This window comes from Balaenoptera musculus, chromosome 1 (genome assembly GCF_009873245.2).
Source record: "Balaenoptera musculus isolate JJ_BM4_2016_0621 chromosome 1, mBalMus1.pri.v3, whole genome shotgun sequence".
NCBI lineage: Eukaryota > Metazoa > Chordata > Mammalia > Artiodactyla > Balaenopteridae > Balaenoptera > Balaenoptera musculus.
In genome coordinates, this window is record NC_045785.1 from 16626988 (window position 1) to 16651374 (window position 24387).

The 24387-nt window shown below is 54.7% G+C and overlaps 1 protein-coding gene across 8 annotated transcripts in view; it reads right to left on the minus strand.

Moving 5' to 3' along the window:
• The window catches only part of LOC118880705 (RAP1 GTPase activating protein), a 66009-nt gene that overhangs the window by 22641 nt on the left and 18981 nt on the right, over window positions 1–24387 (minus strand). For 6 of the 8 annotated variants that reach the window (XR_005016378.1, XR_005016369.1, XR_005016367.1 and 3 more), the window contains exons 3-4: window positions 6729–6822; window positions 431–466 (exon numbers count right to left, since the gene is read on the minus strand). Coding sequence is in view for 2 of the 8 variants with exons in the window: in XM_036824545.1 (XP_036680440.1) it covers window positions 431–466; window positions 6729–6822 (130 nt within the window). In the remaining 6 variants the exon portion in view is untranslated. Of the gene's footprint in view, window positions 1–430; window positions 467–921; window positions 972–2923; window positions 3156–6728; window positions 6823–24387 lie in introns of those variants that run through there. The other 2 variants (XR_005016377.1, XR_005016370.1) reach the window with 2 other exon arrangements.

Sequence of the window (24387 nt, forward strand, 5' to 3'; positions counted from 1 at the left end):
AACACCTCCCTGGACCTGCAGCCCAGCCTCCGGTTGCCCTGTGCCCTGGCATCTGTCCCTGCCCCCATTCCACACAGGGTCCTGCAGAGCCTGTGATGCCTCTTGGGAGATGGGGGATGGTATGTGTATGTGGGGTGGGTTGAGGCACTGACCCCAACAACCTACACAGGGATGGGAGCTGGAGAGACGCAAGCGGGGCCTGCGCCCTGGGTCACTCAGGCAGTTGGGCACTATCAGTCCCCATCCTCTCTTCCGACCCCAGACAAAGGGCTCTGGACAACGCACTGCCAACATCTCCTCCTGGCACGGTGTGCGAGAGCTCCCGGCCCGTCCTCAGAGAGATGTAGGGCTGCAAATACAGCAAGGGCCCCCCACCCCCAGTCCAGCCCCCTCTATGGCTCCCCAGAACGGGCTCCAGAGCCCACCTCACCTGCATCTTTTCAATCATCTCAAACAGATCTGTGTTCTGCAACAGAGATGGAGAGAGCAGGTCAGCACTGGGGTAGCCCAGCTCATCCTACAAGTCCCCGAGGAGTCTCCACCTGCCCCAGCCCTCCTGGTCCCCCAACTCTGACCAAACACCGTGACCTGTCCAAGCAGCAAGAGGGAGTGGAAGGGACATCATAGGATGGGGCTCTGTGCCACTGACTGGCAGAGTTTGACCAACTGCCCGGTGAAGTCCGCCCAGAGTCCAGCACCCTCCCCAGGCAGCCCACCCCACTCGGTCCCCTTCCCCAAAGGAGGAGGTTGCTGCCTCAGACAAAGAAGGTCTTGACCTTTGGGGAGAGACACACCTCTCCCATGTCACTGCAAGACTGGCAGTGCCCAGATCGGCCCATGGACCCCTCAGAAGAGCCCCAGGTCCCAACTCCAGAGACGAGCCCAGCTGGGATCCTCAGGAGGGTCTGTGGTTCCACTCACCTCTGGAAGGAGGGCCCCATCCTCCCCCCCAAGCAGTGTGGGCTGGGCGTCTGTTGGGGGAGAGAATGCTGGGATGTCCCATTGGCCCAATACCTGTGTCTGAGTCCACACATTCCCCCTCCTCCCTCCTCCCTCCTCACACTCCAGCCAGCCTCTCCTGAGGCTAGCCAGGGCACACACAGGGTTAATCCGGGCATCTGCCAGCTGTGCTTGGCAGCTTCAGCCTCTCCAGCGCCAGCTCCCTACGAGCCTTCCTGGAAGGCGGCATCCTTGCCGGCTGGCGGAGCTGGGGGCTGGGCCTGGGAAGCCCCCAGAGTCTCTAGGAGAGCACCCCTCCCCCAGCACCTCCAAGGCCTCAATTCAGCCGGCTCCTGCTGTCCAGTGGGGGCACTGCCTGAGCTCACACACACATGTGCTATGGGGTTGTGCACCAGGAAACACACACTCCCTCTCTCTCTCTCTCTCTTGCTCAAACACACACAGGCCTGCACACCAATATTTAAACACAGTCTCACTGTACCAAAGAAAGCAAACACACAGAAACCCACACGCACAAACCCACCAGGTCTGTGCACATCAATTCTTACAGCTACACGCTAACATACAAATACACGTGTCAGTGTCCTACGTTACACAACAGCACACTCTCTCACACACATACAGGTCTATGTCCCATAAGAGCCGCACACACAAATGCAAACCCACCCCTATGCAGATCTGCGCAACTGCACCAGTAATTGCACACGAAGCTACACGAACGCCACAAAACTACTCTCACATCCGCGTGCCGAGAGACACAATAACATGCCCTCGCAGACACAGGCAGGTATGTTCATGGAAACTGAGCCACACAGCCCCACTGCCATGCACAAGTTCACCCTTCCCCATCAGTCACACTCCCTGTATAACAGACATGACAGACTTGATCCCATAACATTAAATGAGTTTTGAGAAAAAGAAAAAGCATGCAGCAACTGTGGAAGTGGTTAATCGCCAAGGATGACGGGCATTGGTCTGAACCACACACACACACACACACACACACGCACACACACACACACAGAGCTGTCTGTTAAAGATCACAAGACACAGACACCCCATGTGCACACTGTGAGGCCTGCCCACAGAGGCAAAACCCACCCTGTAAAATGCACGACAGGAGTCCACAGGAGATGGTGACCCATGGCCCCTGTGGCCACACCCAACACTTCTGAGCTTGGAAGAGACAATTCCACAGGCAATTAGAGCAGAGACCACAGACACACATCTGCAGTCCAGGTAGACAAACACGCCTGTCAGCCAACACCTTGCACAACAGCAACATCAGCATCTGTGCCTGGGTGAGCCACATAACCTCAGCCCAGCACAGTCCCAGCACGAGTCATACGGGTGCACTGATGTCCCCCAGAATACCCCACTCAGGGTAACATGGCCTTACATGGCCAGGAACAACGCACTGGGAGTCACAGCCACATAAACACTGACACATGGTACTGTCACCCAGAGCGCACACACAGCAACAAGTGATGCCCACAGATACAGCCTCATTAGTGCATCAGACGCTCTGACACATGGAAGGCTGTGAATGAAGTGCCCCAGGGCGCCAAGCAAAGTTACACTGTGACATTCAGACCCTTCCTAAAGGGGGGAGGGGATGGATGAAGTGGTCCCAAGGCTAGCGCCCACACACACACATCCACACACACGCACACACACATCCACACACACACAGAGTGCCCCTGTAGCCCAGAGCCACAGTGCCACCACGGGCACTCTGTTCCGTAGGCAGCTGCAGAAAGAGCTCAAGGCCTGGGACCCCAGGGCAGGGGTGTGCCCTGTGGCCTCGGTGGCCGTGTGTCAGCCCAGAAGCTAACACACCCTCCATGACGGAGCCTCGCACACCCGCCCTGACTGGGGCAGAGCCTGCCGGGCTCCGAAGAAGTTGGGCTGATCCGTCTCCCGCGGACCCCCTCGGCCAGGCCGCCTTCGCCCTGGTCCTCACCTGCCAGGCGGCCCCAGAGGGCAGCGATCCCCTCCGAGGACGGCCCGGGGTCTCCAGGGGCCGCGGCTGCGCCATCCCGAGCTCGGCCCGGCCCCGGCCCCGGCCCCCACCCCGGCAGCGCTTTAGCTGACCCAGCCGGCTCCGGCCCGCGCGAGCCCCGGCCCGGGCCCCGCAGCGCTGAGCTCCGCGCTCCCGGCTTCGGGCTCCCGCGGCGCGCTGCCTGCGCTGGGCTCGCCGGGCTCCCGGGCCCTGAGGGGGCGGGGCGCCAGGTACGGGCGGCGCGGGACCGGGGCGGGGCTTCGGGGATCCGGGGCGGGGACACAGGAGGCCCCGCCCCCGGTGCGGTTCCCGGACACTGCGCCTGCGCGCTCTTGCTAGCGCGCTAGGAGCTTTCGGCGCGGGCCCTTGAGCCCCGAGGCTCTCCAGCGCACCCCTAGCCTGCCTCCTCTACCTTCCCAAACTCTGGGTACCACGCCTTAGGGCCTCAGGGATGGGCTTCTTGGGCTGGGCTTTGAAGTCGGGGAGGAAGTGGCGGGGGTGGGGGGGTTACCTTGGAGACAGAGGGCTTTTCTTGAGCATCTACTTAATGTTGGACCCTTTGCAAGTCTTATCCTCGCCCTACAACTCAAGAGGTACGAGTGTCATCCCCATTTTACAGAAGAGAAAACTGATTCCAAGAGATAAAATATCATGCTGAAGATCACACAGCTCGGAAAAGGCAGAACTGGGAATCCAGGGAAGCTCTCTCCCCTCCCACCTCCACCCCCCTCTAATTCCTGCCAGTGGCTGACCTGTACCCTCCCTTCCCCAGGCCCCATGCCCATACCTGTCCCTAACTGCCCCTGATTCTGGGAGAGGGAGGGAACAGGGCCTGCCAAGGACCCACACATGGAGAAGACTTCAGCATATGTAGGTTCTAGCTCTGGCCTTGCTTCAACTTGCTGAGTAGACCTGAGTGAGTCCCTGCCACCTCTGTAGGCCTCAGGTTCCCCATCTGTAAAATATAAGGCCTCTTCAAGCCCTTCCAGCTGACCCTGCATTGTGTCTGCCACTGTACAGTGTGGGGCAGGGCCTCAGCATCCCCTCCCCAGACAGATGCTGGGAAAGCAGCAATTGCTTCCTGAGCTGTGGCCAACACCAGCTGCTTCAGACCCTGCGGGGCAGGGCTGCCCACCAGCTCAGTACCCAACCTCTCTTCAGCTTCCTGAAGGAGCTGCTGGCAGCCACCCACCACTCTCCATCTCCAGGGCCAAGGCCTCCTGGAAGGAAGGCACCGCACCTTCCTTTCCCCCAGACCTGGCCCTGGGTCAGGCTGGAGCCCAGGAAGCCGGTGGGAACTCTGGAGATGTGTATTCCAGACACAGTGTAGCTTTGTTTTTAATAATTAACAGCAGCAAATATTGATTCACACAGGCACTTCCAGGCCTGAGCGCTTCCGGGCACCCATCGAAATGCAGCCAGAGAAACATTCATTCCCACACTGGGAGGAGGCAAGAGCTGCTCGCATCACCGGAGACATCTGTGTGCCAGGAGTGGAGGGCGTGCACATGTGTGCATGCAGCTGTGTAGATGTGTGTGACTCTGAGATCAGATGGGGACATCCTGGGTGTGCATATTTGTGTGCTTGTACACGTGTATCTGTATATACATGCATGTGTACATGTGCAAGTCTCTGAACACATCTGCAGACGTGAATGTACCCATGTATGTAGGTGTGGGTAGGCTGTGTATGTACATGTGTGCAGATTTCTAAATCCTCAAGCAGAAAAAATCCCACAGCAGGACAGGGTAGGAGGGTCTTGGATAGCTCAGTGTCTACACAAATGTGGCTTCCCAGTGAGAGGGGGATGTCCTTTCTGGGTGTTCTGTCCTGCCCTGGGAACATAATGATGCTAATAATAGTTCAGCTTCCTAATTTGAACTTTCCAAAATTACTTTCACAGTCATCCCCCAATTGCAAGCTGGCAAGGTGGGTAGAAAAAAAACTGCCACCTCTATTTTACAGATCAGAAACTGAGGCCCATAGAGGGGCAGGGATTTGCCCACTGGCACAGGGAGGTCAACTGCCCCTCACACTGGCTCCACCATCAACATTAGAAATGTGTGCAGAGCTGGGGGAGGGGTGGAGAATGTGTCACAGACCTGGGACCCCTCAGCCCCACCACTGGTTTGCTGGGGACCCAGTCTCTCTGGGCCCTGGTTTCCTTTCCTGTCAAAGGGGTATGATGTACAGACTGTGTCTTGATTCTGGGGTGGGGGTGGGCTGTTGGGATGGGGCAGTTTGGAGCCCGCAGCCGGCTGGGCTGTATTGGCACAAATGGAGGCTTCTGGCCAAACTGGGCAGAGGGGAGGTAGCTCAGAGCTAATCTGAGAAGGCCAGCCCCAGGCTGGCCGAGCAGGCAGGACTCAGGGAGATGGGCTCTTCTAACCCTCATTTTTCCAACAGGAACACTGAGGCCCAGGAAGGGGAAGTGAACCCAGGCCTCCTACTGGATGCTTAGGGGGAGAGGGACTGGGAGACTCACTTCTGAGCCCAGCTGCCATGGAGTCGCTCCCTACCTGCCAAGTCCCAGGATCCACATGGCCCAGTCTTGGGCTGTCACCCAGGCACAGACAACAGGAGAGGATCTCAAGAACCCCTTGATATGGTCCCTAGGACCCGCTGCACTTGGATCCCCTTGGAGGTGGTGATCCAAAAGTATACCATTCCTTGGACATGTGCCCTCCTGGTCTAGAAGAGGTATATGGCCCTTGTTCCAGGTCAGAGCACTGGGAAAGGAGCTTGGCAGATCCTGCCTCTGCTATTTCCTGGCTGTGTGACCTTGGGAAAACCACTTCCCCTCTCTGAGCATCTAGATCCTCATCTGGAGAATGCCTACCACCAAGGTTTGATGGAAGGACCAAGAGGCATGATATCTGTGGACGTGCTTTAGAAACTGAAAAGTGTACTACAAAAGTGAGAGCTTATTACCCTCTGCATTAGAGATGCCACCAGACTAGGCACTCTGGTCAGATAACATGAGTTTTGGTCCTAGACCAAAACCTAACCTCTCTGAGCCTCGATTTCTCATCTGCAAAATGGGACTAATAAGAGTACTAATATAAGTACATAGTAGTTAGAGTTTGAGAATGAAATGAGATACTGCATGTAAAGCATTAAGTACCCACCTGGCACATAGTAAATCTCAATAAATGCTAGTGGCTATTACTGGTATTTGACACCCCGTATAAGTTGTTTAGTTATGTATCTCCTAACTGGACTATGGCTCCTTGAGGGCAGGGTCTGTGTCAGATTGATTTCGGCACCTCAGTGCCCAGCACAAAGTTGACACAGGTCAGGTGCTGGGCAAACATTTGATTTTGATGATAACAAGAATAGCCTCATTTATAGGGCTTTTATTCTGTGCCAGATATTGTGCACAGAGTGTTTTATCATCACTTTTCACACTTTACCCCACTTCACAGGGCTACCTCTCACAGTAGCCCTGTGAAGTGGGGTATTATCATTATACCTGATGTACAGATGAGGAAGCTGATGGTGATGTTGATAACGAATATAAGGAAGAATAGCTGTTTGGCCAGTTTATTCCCAGTTGTTTTGCCCCCAACAGTGCTACAGACCCTGGTTCAACTTCTGAGACTGTACCGGGCCCACCCAGGGGTGAGGAGTGGTATCCCCTTGGGGGGGCTAAACCCCAAGGAGCATCTACCCAAACATTTTACCTCTGCACAGCAGTCATTCCTAGGTATCTCTTGGCCCTGGGGGGGTCTCCAGACCTGGGGCTGTGGGGAGGCGGGCACTTACCTTAGGGTGGAGTGAAGCAGTCTGGGAGGGAACTAAGTCCACTCGTGGCAGGTCTAGTGCCTGAGGGAAGCGCTGGTTCTGCCCATCACTCCTCCTGGAAGAGAAAAAGAGTCTGAGGTCAGGGAGGGCCCCAAGTTGGGAGATTTGTGAACTTTGGGAGGGAGAGTCACTCTCAGAGTTGGGGGACATTAAGGGGGACAGATTTCATGGAGGAGGGGGCCTGGGTTCCCCAGGAGGCAGGAGAGGAGGGGCTTCCTGAGCAGGGCTGCCAAACAGGCTCTCCTTCCCCAGGGATCAGAGCTGTAGACAGGGTCTCACTTCCAGCTCTCCATTAGGCCTCCCTAACCCATAATCCAGCCAAGAGGATGTCCACAGCCCATTCTGAAGATGGGCAGACTGGGGCAGGGGGCAGTGAGGGTTGCTGTAAAGGGCTGAGCCCTGACGTCTGGACTAAGCAAGGTAGCCCAGCCTCTATGCACCTCTCCCTGAGCCTTTAGGGACAGAGTAGCCTTAAGGCTGAGAGGCCACCTGGGCCACTGCTATTATTAATGACAATAACAATAACGGACACTCATTGGGTCGACTATGTGCCAGGTCCCGTGCCAAGCCCCTCTTTCCAGGCCTGAGGGCACAGACTCATCACCACACTGGCATTCTCACTTTACAGATGAGGATGCAGAGGCATGCCGAGTTCACACAGCTGGTCAGCGGCAGAGCAGCATCTGAGTGGCGCTTGACTGACACCAAGCCCAGTCTCTTTGCCCACACCCATGGCCCTCCCTGAGAAAAGGAAGCAGGTCTGGTGAGGGTGAAGTCAGCTCCTATTACCCTAGAAAGCCTGCTGAGGAGGCTAATTCTGGGGTCAGGGAGAGGAAGTGCCCAGTGGTTCCTGGGACCCAGGTGGCCCAGGGCTGGGCAAGCAGTCCTGGCTTCCACCCACCACCTAGGGCCACCCCCACGTGGCTGCACCCCCGCCCCAGTCCCTCGACTAAGGCTGGTCCTCAGAGGGTGAGTCATTCAGCCCACGGCCCGCTTGAGTCAGGCGGAGCTGGGACTGCCACACCCCAAGAGGGGAAGGGCCTGTGGGAACCTGGCCCAGGAAGGAGATGCTGAGGAAGCTCTGAGCCCCCTTGCTGGCTCCCCTGGGCCCAGCTACTCAGGGAGAAACAGCTCAGAGGAACTGTCCATAGCCCTGCCGCAGGCACCAGATGCCTCTCCACCTCCCAGGGGGGCTAGCATCTTTAAAGGGGGTCCTGAACTGGGTAGTGCTTGACCCAGAGGATAGACATGGTGGCAGTGACATTTTAGGCCTGTGGCATTGTTGTAGGGGAGATATTCCCAGGCACTTACCTGCTGTGTGACCTTGAATCAGTGACACACCCCTCTCAGCCTCAGTTTCCAGAAAAAATTCATCATAGAGCCTGGCAGCTAGAAGCTGTTCACTCAATGAATTCTCTGGTATTCATGCATTCATGGTAAACTCTGGCTCCCCACGTTAGGGTCTCATTAAGTATTTGTTAAATGGATGAGTGACTGAATGAATGAATGTTGGCAGTAGGAAGGCATTAAAGGTTTGTGAGCAAGAAAATGGCCTAAACACAGGTTTCTGTAGATTACAAGGTACAGTGACACGGGGAGAGACTGGGGAAGGGGGAGTGGCGAGAGGCCCATAGAAATGGTCCGGGCACTGTCCTTCTATGAGACTGGAGAGATTCCACGAAAGAATCTGGATGTCATGAAGGAGGCAATGGTTCAGGCACAGGAAGCGGCTGCTGAGATTACTACGAAGCTGGAGAAACAGGAGAAGAAACGCTTGAAGGAGGAAAAGAAAAGGCTGGCTGCGATTGCCCTGGCGTCTTCAGAAAACAGCAGTAGTACCCCGGAGGAACGTGAGGAGACAAGTGAAAGACCCAAAAAGAAGCAAAAGCAAAAGCCCCAGGAGGCTCCTCAGGAGGATGGAACGGAAGACCCATCTGTCTCCTCCAAACCGAAAAAAAAGACATCTTTTTCCAAGGAGGAGCTGGTTAGTAGTGATCTTGAAGAGACAGCTGGCAGTGAAGTCTTCCCAAGAGGAAGAAATCTTTCCCCAAAGAGGAACCAGATAGTGAGCCTGAAGAGTCAGGAAACAAGAGGGTCCCCAAGAAAAAGAGGAAATTCTCTTCCAAGGAGGAGCCACTCAGCAGTGGACCTGAAGAGGCTGCTGCCAGCAAGAGCAGCGGCTCCAAGAAAAAGAAAAAGCTCCGAAAGCTGCCCCAGGAAAATCAGAACGGACATTTCCCTAGTGGGGCATAACTTACAGAGATACTTCCCAACCCATCCCCTATAGCCCAATAAAAATAAAAACAAATTCACGAGTCAAAAAAAAAAAAAAAAAAAAAAGAAATGGTCCGGGCAAATTCCACTGAGGCTGCCATGGGGACCCTTGAGACCGACTATGTGCCTGGAACTGTGTCGGGCATATTACACCTTCACTACTGTGCTGGGAGGCTGGCATTATTTATCCCCTTTTTTTTACAGATGGAGAAACTAAAGCTCAGAGAGATGAAGCCACTTCCCCTAGCAAGTGGGTGACAGAGTCAGAATTTAAAGCCCATGCCCTTGACAAAGCAGGGCGGTGCCAGGTCAGCATGGAGAGCAGAGATTGTCCAAGGGCCAGGAAGTCCTGGAGTTGAAGCCCAGGTGAAGCTGTGTCCCCTTGATGGTAGAGATCACTGTCTTGGTGGCCCTGGCCGCCGAGTGGAGGTTTTTGCCCATGATTGAGCTATTCGGGTGCTGTCCTTCTGTCTGTCCCTTCTCATACCCCAAGGCTCAGACTGTGGCCACTGCAGGTCAGCCTGGCAGCAGCTCCCTAACACGCTCCCCTTCCAGAACCCACCTCCGTTTCCCTGTGTCCAGGTGTCCCCTCACTCAGGACTGCTCACATTGGCACAGGACTCGGTAGGTCTCTCAAGACAAGGGGGCTCTTGCTTCTGTTGGAGCGCTGCCCAAGGCCCTCAGCTCTCCGGTTCCTGGCTGTCCAGAGTCTGCCCCTCACAGGCAACTCCTCCACCTCAAGGTCATTGCTGAGGCCCTAAGGGGCAGGGGAAGCGAGGGGCTCCAGGATGAGAACAGAGCAGAAATCAGAGGCCCTGGGTCCTGCCTGCCCCAATCCATCCCAGCTCTGCAGGGATAGAAGGACAATAATAACAAAAGCCACAGCTTCCCTGCGCCTTCCATGAGTTTTCTTAATCTTCACAGCTCCCCAGTGAGGTAGGTGCTCAAAATCTACCTGCTTTACACATGAGGAAACAGGCTCAGAAAGGTATATTAACTTGCCCAAGGTCGCACAGTTAATGAGGCCGAGCAGGCATTTGAACCCAGGTTTGTCACTCCAGAAACGGCAGCCAACCCTGATGCAGGATGTACCGCGTGCAGACCCTGCGGGAACGGCTTCACTTGTATTACCTCATTTAATCCTGCTTCAGAGGAGGGAACTAAGATACAGAGGTTAAGCAACGTGTCCAAGGTCACGCTGATAGTAAGTGAAATACAGAGGATTTGAACCTCCAACCATCGGATCTAGACGCTGTCCTAATGCTTCACTCTATTATCTCTTAGAAAACAGTAGTTGCTCAATCAGGGCTTCTGAAGAAATGAATAAACTCAGGTTCTTGCCTCTCTCCCTACCCCCTACCCTCCTGATGCCTCCTCCTCCTCCTCCTCTTAGCCTTCCTCACCTCTCACACACCTCTTCCCCACCTTTCTAGCCCACCATGCACTCTCCTCTGCCTCTGGTCTCCGCAGACCTCCCCCTATTTGGTTATTTTCCTCCCTCTCATGAACTTGAATCTCTCTGTCCCTCCCCTTTCTCTCCTATCCCACCCTTGTCTCCTCCTGATCTCCATCATTCCGTTCACACGGGGGCCTCCCAAGTCTCTGCCCCCTCCCCACTTCTCTGGAAACCTTCCTGACCCTATGGCCTGGCTCAGCTTAAAATGCTTTGCCTTCTTCCTGCACACGCAGCAGCTGGGACATGGGGAACTCTCCCCACTTTTCCTTTCCCCTGGCCAGGACCGCAGTCATATCTGCACAGCACTCTACAGTTTACACAGGCATTGTCTCATTCAATCACCATGGCAGTTTTGTGAGGCTGGATTATTATCAGCCTTTTTCCAGATAAGAAAACTGAGGCTCAGAGACGTTAAGTGACAAGCCCAAGGTCACTCCAGGGAAAGGGCAGTGCCAGGGTTTCACTCTAGCCCAGGGTTCTTCTACTACACGCATCAAAGCCGCTCTCAACCCAGGCCCTCAGTCCTGTCACCCAGCCCCCAGCGGCCTCCCCATCACAGCCCTGGGTTCCTGCCGCCACCGCCAAGCATCTTCTCTAGGTCCAGCTCCAATGCTGCTCTGTCTGGCCTGGACACCTGCCTGTAGGTACAGGACACCTGGACACAGGAATAGGTGGCAGCCAGAAAGGAGGTGACTTGCCCAAGGTCACACAGAAAGCCAGAGCACACCTGGAGTCTGGGCCAGCCACATTCCAGGGTCACCTTCCGGCCCTGCAGGTGTGTGGCCACCAGCCATCTGGCCCTAGCTCCCCTCCCTCTCGGAGTGCCCATCTCTCCCAGGGAAAGGGTGCGGCGGGGTGTGTGGGGAGGGACCCAGTGGCCCAGCTCCTGAGTGGGATGGGCCAGGCCGGAAGCTGCTGCAGACAGCTCCCGGTAACTTGGCAACTGTCACTGCACCTCCTCCCCCTCCCTTATCTCCATATTGAGGTATCAGTAATAATTGCAGTGTCGTGAGTGCAGCTTTTTCTACTTTTCAAAAGCCCTCTTTATCTGTTCACTCCTGGAAGTCTCACCGGAACTGGAGCGGGAGATAAGGCAGTTGCTAGGATCCTCCATTCCCAGAAGGGTAAACTGAGGCTCAGAGAGGTTAAACAACCAACTTGAAGTTACCCAGCAAGGCGGGAGCAGATTAGGAACTAGAACCAGGCCACCACCGGTCCAGGGCCACAGATGCTGCGCTGGGGTGGGGGGCCTCTCAGGGGGGTATCCACACTCTGCAAAACTGCAGGTCAGACTCAGGTGTGACTGGGGAGAAAGGGAAGACGGAGGACAGGTGACCAGATGCCTCCCTGGGTTGCTTCCCACCTGTTAACCAGCTGCAGAGTTGGTAGGAGGGTCCTGTCTTTTTCTCTTATCTGCAAAATGAGAGACAATGTACCCACCTCCTAAGCCATGGATTAGAGTAAGCAAGTAAGCCCAGTAGAGGTGTTTGCCATTATTATTATTTTTATTAGCCGCTCTCCCAGAGAACCCACCCTTTCAGGGCACCAGAGGGGTGGCTGAGCTATCCTGTGAGTAGGACTTGGCCCTTTGGCCATTCAGAGAGAGCTGCCCTGAATGGAGGCCCCCGGGTGGGTCTGACCGCTGCTGAGTCTCCCAGCCTTATCCCCACACCCCCGGCTTCCTGCCCTAACCTGGCTGGGCTGCAGGCAGCTTTCCAAACGCGCAGTTTCCCACTGCTGAGCCTCTGCACAGGCTTTGCCCTTTGCTGGAAGCTCCTTTTTCCTTCTTTTCTCCCCGGTAAACCATTCATGCTTTAAAATGCAATTGAAACAGGTGAAACTCTGGTGGCCAGAGCAGGTGACACATGACCACCAAGGCAGGAGTCCTGTGACGGGGAGCAGGGGAGCCGGGCAGGTGCTGGACAGCACACACACACGTTGGGAAACCAGTCCTGAGGGGTGTTGGGAGGGCAGAAGAGGCGCTCAGCCAACCAACGAACATAAGGCTGAGAAGGATTTGTGGGGGGCTAGCCCAGGACTGAGGCCTAAGGGGTCCAGGCCAGCCCAGCACTGGTCACCAGAGCTCAGGGTCCCTTGAATCTCCCTGGTCTCCATGAGACCAACCGGTTCTACCAAACTGGTGATTCACGTTGGGGCGGGGGGATGGGGAAAGGGCACAGACCTCAAAGCGAGAAGGGGTCCCGCACCGGAGGGTTACTCCTGTGAACCTTTAGTCCCCTTAGAGAGGGCCCTCTGGATGGGGCTTGGGAGGCTGCCCATGCCTCCCAGCCGCGGTATCAGGTCTGAGGGGACTCTAATCTCCTGAAACCAGAGACTACAGGCCACCCTGGAACTGCCCCCTCGGGGGCCACAGAAGCCCATTGCCTCCGGAATTCAACCATCTGGCACTGCTTGCCCGTGGCCTTGCCGAGGTGCCAGGGAAGGTGGCCAGGGGCAGCCGGTGGGCAAGTTTCTGAAGCTAGGCCTGGGCCCCCATGGGGAGGGGCGGCGAGAGCAGGGGCGTGGGGGACACGGGCGCGGCTGCTCCTGGCTCTCCTTTCCCCAGGCACCTTTGACCTCAGCCAGGACTCGAGAGGGAGTGTTGAGGGCACAGGAAACAAGGGGGGTGGTGGGGGGAGCCAAGCTGTGATGTCCTGTAATCCTTACAACAGCTCTGATTGAGGCTGCTGTTATCCTCACACCATTTCAGAGATAAGGAGGCAGAGGCTCAGCTAGGTTGCAAGATGGGCCGGGGTCTCGCAGCTGCCCAGTGGCAGAGCTGGCAGGGCCCCCCTGGGGGCGGGAGGAGAGGACCTTAGGCACCAGGCAGGGCAGAGGGGAGCAGGAAGGTGGCTCGGGGGCACCGCACCCTCACCCTGTGCTGGCTGAGCGCCGAGACAACCGGATCCCGGAGCTGCGCCAGGCAGCGGCCTCCTGAGCAAACAACAGGTTGGCAGCCCCGAGAGGTCATGGGACTGGCCCCCACCCGGGGGCACAGCACCTGGGAGCCGGGCCTCCCACCCGCCAGCTGCCCGCCAGTGCCTCCCCTGCCCAGGTGGCCCAAGGCTTGCAGCAGCCTAAGCCTGACCCTCCGCCTCCCTGGGGACTGACCCCTCCCTGCACCGGGGGCAGGAGGGAGGAGTGACACTGAGATGACCGAGCCACGGGGCCTCTTCCTGCTCCCTAATAACAACATCCGCTTATCCCACCTGGCGCTTTACAGTTTATAGCCTTCCTTTGCTCTAGACCCTCCCAACAGCCTCACAAGGAACCGAAGGCAGGTAATGTTCATTACCTCCATTCTACACAGAAGAAAAGTGAAGCCGGGACAGAGGTGATGACTCGCCCATGGTATCACACTCGAAGCCCAAACCCAGCGGCTCTAGCCCTTGCCCACGTGGGCACAGGACAACTTACCAATGGGCCGGCACAGGCTGCCGCCCTCAGCACCCAGGGAAAGGGTGGCCGGAGCTCGTGCACAGGGGCCTTCCCAGCACCCATCGGCTGCGCAGTCTTAGAGCCACCCCCCTCCACGCCCCCCCAACCCCCCGCCTCCCTCCTTAACCTTATTGTCCTTTCCCAGCTTCTGCAGCCCAGGGGGTCTCCCTTGCTGAACTCCATGCATTCCTTCACTCACTCACTCCATCACCCACCCACTCCCCCGTGTGCCCTTCATTCCTGTGCTTAGTCACTCATTCAGGACACACGTCCTGACACCCGCTCTGGGCCAGACAATGGTGCTGGGTGTTGGCATCAGAGCCAGGCCTCACCCACCTCAAAGCAAAGCCCAGTGACACTGCCCGGACTGTTCTCTAGCTGTGCCTGGTGCTCTGTGGCCTCACTGCTCAGATGCCAAACCCTGCAGTGCTGAGGCCTTGTTAAATCCAGCCCTCTTCCTCCTAGCCCGTGGGTTTGCTCCCTCATGGGTTCCAGGCCACTGGTGAGCGGAAGCTGAGTATACAGTAGGTGTTGTTCAATAAATTACAAGCTCCTGCCCGGAGAGACAGCATAACATCAGAGGTGTGGGCCCTGGAGCCAGACTGCCTGAGTTTATATCCTAGCTCTGCCACTTAACAGCTGTGGGACTTGGGCAAGTTACTTAACCTCTCTGAGCCTCAGTTTCCTCATCTATAATTTGGGGATAACAACTGTGTCTGCCTCCAAGCGTTGTCATGAGGATTAAATGAGTTCATACATGTAAAGTATGTAAATATTAACCATGAGCATTTCCTGGCCTTCCCTTCTCTCTTCCTTTTTTCCTTCCTCTGTAGGCTGCTGAGGACTGAGGCAGGGCTCCTGGGTGAAAGTTGTGAGAAGGTAGACCAGAGTCCAACATGAGAAATAATGTGATGAATAGAGCCGTGTAAGGTACTGAGCTCCCCGTCAAGCAAAGGCAGGAAGGGATGAAGGGGGAGATGCCAAAGTATGGGAACAGGAAGAATAATGGGAGCATGGGGTTTCACTAGATGACCTGCCAGGCACCTCCCACATGTGGAATCGATTCCTCTTGACTCCTGGGTCTGTGGTCAAGGGCAGAGGCAGTGGATAAATTCCCATTCTTTCGAGGAGATGGACTTTCCTGGGTCTCCCGCGGCACATGGATTGCTGCTACTTCTCTGCCGGTTTGCTTGCCACTCCCATTAAGGATGAAAATGTGCACACTCTTTGGCCCAGCAACTCCACTTCTAGGCATTTATCCCCCAGAAATACTTACAAAAAAGCACAAAAATATATGAACAGAGGACATTCACTACAGCAGGGTTTGCCATAGCTGAAACCTGGAAGCTGGTTAAATACACAAGGCATGTGCAAACCACGGAAGACCATGCAGTGGTGACAAAGGAGGTTTCTAGTCCTGACGGAAAAGGGAATTTGAGGTATACTGTTAAGTGAAAAAAACAGGTTGCACCAAAAAAATCTCACTTGTAAAAATTTTAAATTACATGTAAAAGTTCACATGGGGTCTCTGGGAAACAGGACCCCTAGGAACTTCTGCCTTCTACAGGATATATTTCTCTGCATTGTTTGGATTTTTACAATGCGCACTGATGATTTTTGTCATTAGAAAAAAAAAAGAAAGATTAAAAGAACTGAGTCCTATGAGTCAGCTTTCTGAGTACCTGACTCCTTTACCTTCCTCAATCATCTTCAGAAAGAGATACTCTTCACTTCTTATTCCAAGGAGAAGCTGACACAGAGGGAGGTTAAACACCACGGCCAAGGTCCCCCAGGCAGGAGTGACAGAGCTGGGCTGTAACTCTCGTTCTGGCGGACTCTGAAGCCCACGCTCTTTCTCCTACACAAGGCACTCTGCTCTGAGGGGCAGGGAGGAGAGAAGGCAGGAGAGAAGCAACCCAGGCTGCTGGGCTCGGGGCTATACCCTGGGACCTCAGCTGTCAAGTCCTGGGAGCCAGGCCAGCCAGGGTCAGCCTGTGCGGGGACAAGGCTGTCTGCCTCATTTGCAAATGCAAATAAATGAAGCCTCTGCTCCTGGTGTCAGGTCCCAGCTCAGAGCTGCCCCAGGCTAGCAGGCTAGCAGGTGCCCAGCCCCACCCCTGGAACCACCCCCCAAGGCCTCAAGGTCACCAGGTGGATGGGCATGCACTGGGGCTCTAAATAACTTTCCAAGTTGATCAACGTGTTTCTGGAAGAAACTGGTGTTTTAAGTTCCTTGCCACCTTCTCAGTGAGAGCCTGGAGAGGAGAGGAGCACAGATGTGTGCTCCTGAGTCTGGCCGGACCAATGGACAGATCTAGAAGCCAGATGGACTTGAGTTCAAATCGTGACTTGGTCAAGCTCTAGCTGTGTGGCCTGGGGAGAGTCACTTCACCTCTCTGAGCCTCAGTTTCCTCAGCTGTAAAATGGTGTTGATAATTCCTCCACGCAGGGCTGCTGGGAGAATTCAGTGAGATAACGTCTATGAAAGTACTGCCCAAGCTAGGAGCCACCTTCCATGTGCAGGGGAGGGTTATGACCCTGCACACTGTGGGGGTGGTTGGGAGGGGGCACGTGCACATCTGTGCAAATGTGGAGTGTGCAAAGGGCTGGATCAGAGGGCGCTGCTCCACAAAATCAGCAAGCAGCTGGGGTGAATGTCTGACACTTTTGCTGGGAGCCAGCACAGGGTTTTCTGCAGTGCTGCCCGCTGGTGCGACAGGGTGTGTGCAACTCCGTGGGTGAGGATGTAGGTGGGAGGCCTGGCAGGAACGTGAAATGTGGGTGGGAGAGAACGCGCTCGTGTCTGGGGCGTGCGTGGGCTTGTAGGCGAGCATGTTTGTGTCTATCACGTCATCCACCTGCCTAAAAGCCCCCCGTGGCTTCCCGCCACGTGCAGGATGGAGACTCGACTGCCTCACGTGGCCCACGAGGCCCTGAGCGTCTGTCCCACCTCCCAGCCTTTGCACACACCGTACCCTCCACCTGTTCCACCCTCCCCCGTCATCCCCCATCACACCTACATGCTACACTCTTATCCGGTCTTTCTGGAGCCCCCTCCCCAGACTGGGTCAGGTTGCCCCTACCCTGACCAGCTTTCCCAGAAGCCTGTCTTGGGTTTGCACTTGTCACAGTGTGATTATCAGATCACAGAGCTTCCTCAGCTGCGGACCCGATCTGTTTGGGGGCCTGGCACACAGTCGATGCCCGATTATGATGTGCTACATGAGTGAATGTGTATATAGCTGTATGCTCGTGACGAAGCTGCCTGGACAAGAGTCAAGTCTAGGAGTGTGCATAGGGAAAATGTGCGTGTGTATAGGGGGCGTCTCAAAGAACCTCTGGCCCGTGGGTGGGCCAGATCTGGGAAAGGCCGGGGCACTCTATGACTGGTACTCAGGCCCAGGTTGGCTGCAGTGAGAGAGAAAGCCAGCCTAAGTTCCTTTGCTCCCCTCCCCCAAACCCCTCCTGAAATAGGCCCCGGGTCTCTATACCAGACCCCAGAATACTTCTGGGCAGGGGGGTCAGCCAGGTGGTCGCCAGGCTGGCCTCCTGCCTGTGCCCTGCAGTCGGCCCCACCCCTGCGGGCTCAGAGGCTCTGCCTTCTGCCACACACCCCCTCTCACCGGAGGCCCAACCCAAGCCTGGTCTTGCATGCCTGCCCACAGTGCCCACCCCCTCCCCCAGGCCTGCCTCGTGAGCAGCAGTTCTTCTGAGAGAGGATGGGCCTCCAACCCCCCTGCCTACTCAGCCACCTTCCACCTGCTGCCAGGAGATGATCTGGAATGTTCCAGATTTGGGGAAGGGAAGGAATCTTGTTCCTGCCCCAAGGCCTTTACACATACTCTGCCCTCTGCTTGGATCACCCTTCCCATAGTCAGTTCCTTCCCATTCAGGCCTTGAGAGGCCCTCCCCGATACCCTTAGCAAAGGGTATCCCCTCCCCAACCGCCCTGTCTCTCACTACCCACTACCCATGTGAATTCACCTTATTTGCCTGTTAGCTCGTTTTGCATCTGTCTCCTGCCTTGGAAGGTGACCTGCATGAGGCCACACACCAGGTCTCTCAGTTTCACCGCTGTATCCCCAATTCTTAGATGTTACCTGACACGTGGCAGGGACTTGATAAGTATTTGTTGAATAAACAAATGGCTAACAAGGGACTTCCCTGGTGGCGCAGTGGTTAAGAATCCACCTGCCAATGCAGGGGACACGGGTCCGAGCCCTGGTCCGGAAAGATCCCACATGCCACGGAGCAACTAAGCCCATGCGCCACAACTACTGAGCCTGCGTGTCACAACCACTGAAGCCTGCGTGCCTAGAGCCCGTGCTCCGCAACAAGAGAAGCCACCGCAACGAGAAGCCTGCGCACCGCAATGAAGAGTAGCCCCCGCTTGCCGCAACTAGAGAAAGCCCGCGGGCAGCAACAAAGACCCAATGCAGCCAAAAATAAATAAATAAAATAAACAAATTTATTAAAAAAAAAAAACAAGCAAATGGCTAACAAATCCTTGAAAGGATCCTGTGAGGTGAATATTGTCCCTGTTTACAGGTGTGGAAACTGAGGTTCAGAGAGATTAAGTCTCTAGCCCAGGGTCACACAGCAAACAGTCAGACCAGGTCAAGATTAGGGACTATCAGACTCCACTAGAACCCCAGCACGTCAGTGTTTTTTAGCTAACCTTCCCATTTTATAGATAGGAAAATAAGCCTCAGAGAGAGACAGTGCAGTTTCTGCAGGTTACCGGGGCTTCCCGTGGTCTGAAAGAGCTGCACTGTTAGGCTGCGCTGGCCCTTTAAAAGCACCTCCTCCTCTCCTCTCACTCACCCTGAGGTGGTGACAACTAATAACCCCGCTGCACAAAGGAAGAAACCATGGCTCAGCCAGGGAGGCACTGCCCAAGGTCACCCAGCCAGGACTCAGTGCAGACCTGGCTGGCTGCAAAGCCAGCATTCTCAGTTCCAGTGTCAAGGTCAGTGCCCATGGCTGGGAGCATGCTCACGTGTGGGCAGGTCTTGCCTCCCGGCAGGCAGTGAACTTCCAGAGGGCAGAGTCCACACGCTGAGCGATTCTGCCCCCACTGCAAGGACCAGCTTGTAAGGATGACACGGCAGTGACCACAATTGCTGGCATCACTTTGGTTTTGGACCTTGGCATACATTATCTCACTTAATCCCCACAACAATCTTCAGGGTAGGTGCTTTTATGGTCTTTAATTTACAAGACCCAGAGAAGTTATCCTCCACTGTACACAGCCCCAGACTGACAGCACAGCGCAGGGCAGTTCTTACAGTGGGGAGTGCCCATCTTACAGTGGGTGACGGGCAGCCCTGGCAGGCCTCTGCCCCATCGTGGCTTGGGGGTTCAGACCCTCTAGGGCACCCACAGGAAGTCCCAGTGGGGCTAGCAGGGACAAGAGCTGGTGGCTGCCTCTCCCACTTTCTGTTGCCAGGTCCAGTTCCGTCCTGTGCCCAGCACGTGCCACCAAACGCTCTTCTCCTCCACGTTGCTGACCTGCCACCTCCTCTTCTTGGAACACTCTCTTGGCACTGGCCCTCCCTCCCACACCACACACACACAGACATGCTGCCAACTGGCCCATTTCAACTTGTTTTTTGAGTTTCAGTTTCTGGGTCACCTCCTCCAAGAAGCCTCCCCTGATTCCCATGTAGGGGGGAGGAGTCCTTCTCTGAGCTCTCAGAGCTCCCCACATCTGCCCCATCAACACGTATCACCCCACCTTAGAACCCTCTCTTTCCTTATTCTCCCCCCTGCCCTTGAACTCCACGAGGGGAGTGGCCTTGTCTGTCATCTCCATCGCCATGTCCCCAGTGTCCAGCATGGGGCTTGGTTGGCCCTTAGAGGGCATTCCCACATTAAATATTTGTTGAATTAATTTGCTAAATGAAGGAATGACTGTCTTGGGAGAGACCCTGAGCAGAGGAAAGCCTTTATGGGATTTGGGGATATCAGAAAGGTCCCCTCCTTAATCACTTCTCCTCAAATAAGCCACCTCCACAGGGCCTAAAATTCTAGCACTAAAATTTTAATGAGTCTCTCTGGTTTAATGTGTCTTTTCTCTCAAAATGCAAATGCTCAGAGAGAGGGAAAACATCCACTGAGTGCACACAATGAACTTATTTCATTCTAAGTCTCCCGTGGGGTAAGCAGCCTGGTTCTTATTGTCATGAACAATCTGAGGTTCAGAGAGGCAAAAGTAGCTTGAGCAAGGCCACACAGCAAGTAAGAAAAGTTGAAGTTGGTATTTGGACTCAGATCTGCCTGAAAACAGAACTCCCGTCTTTCTATGCACCTCCCAAACAAAGGGACCTAAGCCTGAGCATTGCTGGAATGTAGAGGCAAGCAGGGCCAACCAGACTGGGAAACTTAGAGCTGCAAGTGCCCTCCAGGACCATCTCTGCCTTTTTTTTTTTTTTGACCACACCTCGCAGCATGCGGGATCTTAGTGCCCTGACCAGGGATCGAACCCATGCTCCCTGAAGTGGAAGCACGGAGTCTTAACCACTGGACTGCCAAGGAAGCCTCCCATCTCTGCCTCTTGATTGTGGCGAAGGTGGGCGTGGGGAAACTGCCCAAAGATGGGGATTCACTTCCCAAGGTCACACAGAAACATAGCGGCAGACCCAGGACCAAAACCCATCTGAAGGAGACTTTCTCTTATCTCCTTAAGTTAGGGAGGGCTCTGTCCTGGAAGAGGGGGTCTCTCTGGCCTGGAGTCTCTCCTAGGCATCCCCCCTGCCCAAGAAGTGGCCTTCCCCAGGAGTGGGCATTGTCTGGCCCCATGGGAAGGCAGAGAGGGACAACTAAGGGGGTTTCAAGGCCTGCACAAGCTGAGCTAAATAGAGGATGTAAACGAGGGTGGGCTAGGATGAGTGACTGTTTAGACAAGAAAGAGTGGACCTGGGAATACAAAATCCCCATCCTTGTCTCATTAAAGGGCCACTGTCAGGGATGGGACACCCAGAGGGTGCATCTAGGCTCAGGCAGCTGGTTTGAAGTAAGGAAGAATTTTGAAATCCATCTGAGTTGCTCAGGAATGGAATGGGATACTTCAAGGGTAATGAGCTTTCTATCACTAGGAGTGAGCAACAAAGGCTAGTCAAGGAGCTGCCAAGAGGTCATGATGGTCTCAGCCAGGGACGATGAGCTTCAAGAGGTCTATAAAGCTACTGAAAATAAAGGTACGATTTCCTCAGAGGGCCCCCAAAGTCTTCTTCCAATATTCAAAGGGGTTGTGAACCAAGGGAGGGTTCCTTGCGTAGTGGGAGGCCATAGGAGGGTGCCTCAAACATTTCTTCCATCTCCAAAGATTCTAGGAGGCCCAAATTCTCTGATTCTAAGATTTCACAAAGCCAAGAGTCTGAGACTCAGCGGTTCTGCATGTCAGTCACTGATGTTGTAGCCAAACTCCTACTCTGCCTGTGAGACTCTCAGTCTGGCCCCTTCCCGCTTTCTAAATCCACCCCTGGCTTCACTCTCCCACATCTGTTCAGCCACACCAGCCTCCTTCCTGTTCTGAGGACACACCAAACTCACTCCTGCCTCAGGGCCTTTGCATCTGCTGCTTTCTCAAGTGGCTCTTCTCATTCTTCAGATTTTGGTTCAAATGCCGCCTCCTCGGAAAAGCCTTCCATGACTCCATCCATCACCCCACAGCTTCACAGTACAGGGTGATGTACAAACTGGAGCCCAGCTGCTTGTGTTCAAATCTCAGCCTGGCCAAGAGACCTTGAATAAGTTACTTGGCCTCTCTATGCCTCAGTTTCCTCAGCCCTAAACCAGGAGTAATGACAGTACCTGCCTCATGGGGTTGTAAGGATTAAATCCATCAATATATGGAAAGGGCTTTGGAACACAGCCCAGCATGCCGGCTAAGTTCCAAGTAAGGATCAGCTCTTGTTAGCATGTACTCTTGCTTTAAAATTCAGCACAACCATCATAGTTTGTATTTTTGGTTTTTTTGGGGGGCGTCTATTTATAGACTGTCTCCTCTACTCCCTATTTTACACATGAGGAAATTGAGGTTCAAAGAGGTGAAGAACTGGCCAAATCAATCTCTCTGAAGATAGGGACTGGGCCTGTCTCATTTTCTGCTGAATCTGCAGTCCCTAGAACTGTGTCTGGCTTACAGTAGGTGTTCAGTAGTTCCTTATGGCTGAATGAATGATGAATAAATGACCAAGACTACCATCACTCTGAGGTGCTGTGCAGCCCGGAGCCTGTGCTCCTAAGACTCTATATCAGCCTGCCTCTGCCCACCCTAGTCCCAAATGACTCTCAGCTCAATCAAGGTCCCAGCCTCTCTCAGAAGTAGCTGCTGAGACAGGCAGACTAATGAGCTGGGGACCAGCATCCATGCTCCTGTCCCCCGTGGAACCCCCTCACCCAGGGTGGGCCAGGGGGATGAGGCAGGAGCTGCCCTGGCATTCGCCTTGAGGGATCCCTGCTCAGAGGTGTGGTGGCAGGTGTGGGCTCAAGCTCCCCTGTCCTGTGCTCTGCCAGCTGCCCACTGGGGTCCTGTCCACCAGATGCATAATAGATGAGGAGGCCCAGCAGGCTGTGCCCGCCTGGCATTTCAGAACCACTAATGAGGCCAGCCTCGTGCTTCCTGCAGCAGCACACAGGCTCCCTCCGCCCCCCAGGGCCTCTGGCTCAGTGATTACAGAAAGGAGCCACCTGAGGACAGGGGCTGCCCACCCAAGACCCCCACTCGGCACAGGCAGCCTCCAGGAGAGCTGGGGCTAAAGGTACAGGCTCAGGCTGACCTTGCTGCCAGTCTTGTTCACCACTCACTGACTGTGTTCCCCTGGGCCAGCCAGGTCCCCTCTCTGAGCCTCAGTTTCCTCATCTGTAAAATGGGAGACGGATAGTAATAGTCTCTACTTTGTAAAGCTGGTATGAGGATGGAATGAAATAATTTAAATGAAGTTCTCAGCCCAGGGCCTGAGACCTGGGAAATGTTTCATATATGGGAGCAACTGGTGCCATTACTGTCACGGGGAAATATCTCAGTGACCAGATAGGCCCTCCCGGTGGGACACAGGGGGTTGGGCAGTGCCCTCTGTTTTGGAGGTATCCCGGGATTATCTCACTCTCCTCCTCCTCCTCTCTCACCCCATAACCAGGATTTTTCTCATTCCTGTGGCTTCCTTGTCTCTGGCCAAGGACACTTCCCTGGCAGGAGGAAAAGCTGGATTCAAATCCAGCCTTCGCCAGCTGTGCGACTTTGGGCCAGAGTCTTCAACATTCTCAGTCTTGGTTTTGGCCTCTAAAAAGGGGACACTAATGCCAACTTTCAGGACTGTCATCATGACTTAATGAGACCACCACAGAAAAATGCCCAGCACTCACTGGCACTGAATCCTTGCCAGGTCCTGCTCCTCCCCCCAGGGTCCCAGCTTTAAGGTCAAAGCTGAATCTCCTCTTCCCAGGGTATTTCCAGAACCCTCCTTCCCTGCACAACTCCACCTAGCCATTCCCCCACCCTGACACTGTTCCACCTCCCTCCTCCCCCCACCATTTGAATCCACCTTAAATGTCCATTAGGGCTGCAGAACCAGAGTCACCCACTATCCCACTGGCTCCTAATCCTCCCACTGGGCCTCATTCCTCGGCATTTGCACACTTGTTCTGTGTTCCTCCACTGTAGATAATCTGCTGATGAGGGGCAGGGGGTAGGGGAATACAGCCATGATCACGTCTGGCCTCTACCAGGCCTCACTGCTCCCTTGATCCAAGCCCCTACCTCTTAATCCTTTTTAAAAATACGAGGTGAAAACCACACCTCCTCTCAGTCTACCTGACAAGGTTTCACCTCTTCCACTCTCTGGACACATTCAATTCAATCCCACAAACATTCATTAAGCATTTACTGGGTTTGGGTAGCTGGGCAAGACTGTGTGGAGGATGGAGAGATGAAAAGAGTACAGCCCAGTTCTTATGGGACTCATGCTGGAAAGTGGGCCTAAGTCAAAAGTAACTCAAGCAACCCCTGCTTTCAAGGACCTCAGACCCTGCCTCACGCCACAGTCTTATGTGGATACATTCAACTCAACTGAGGTCAACTCGCTGAAAGATCCAATTCATTAAATACTATTGAGCACCAAATGGGGCTCAGAGAGGGGAAGTGACCTGCCCAAGGTCACACCACTAGTATGTGACAGAGGCAGATTCAAATCAATGTCTGTCAGACTCCAAAGGCCATGGTCTTTCCACTGCACTAGGAGTAAGCTCTACTGTGTGCTCTACAAGCATGATAAGCAGCAGAAACGGCATTCAAGGAGAAAAAGAGGAGGTGTGGGGATCAGGAAAGGAAACACTCAACAAATGGTGATAAAGACGGGCTGCAGGTGTGGCGAGGGATTGTGGAAATGGGAGGGGAGGGCAGGTCAAGGGGAGGCGACAACGTGAGCAAAAGCCTGGAGGTGGTGCTCA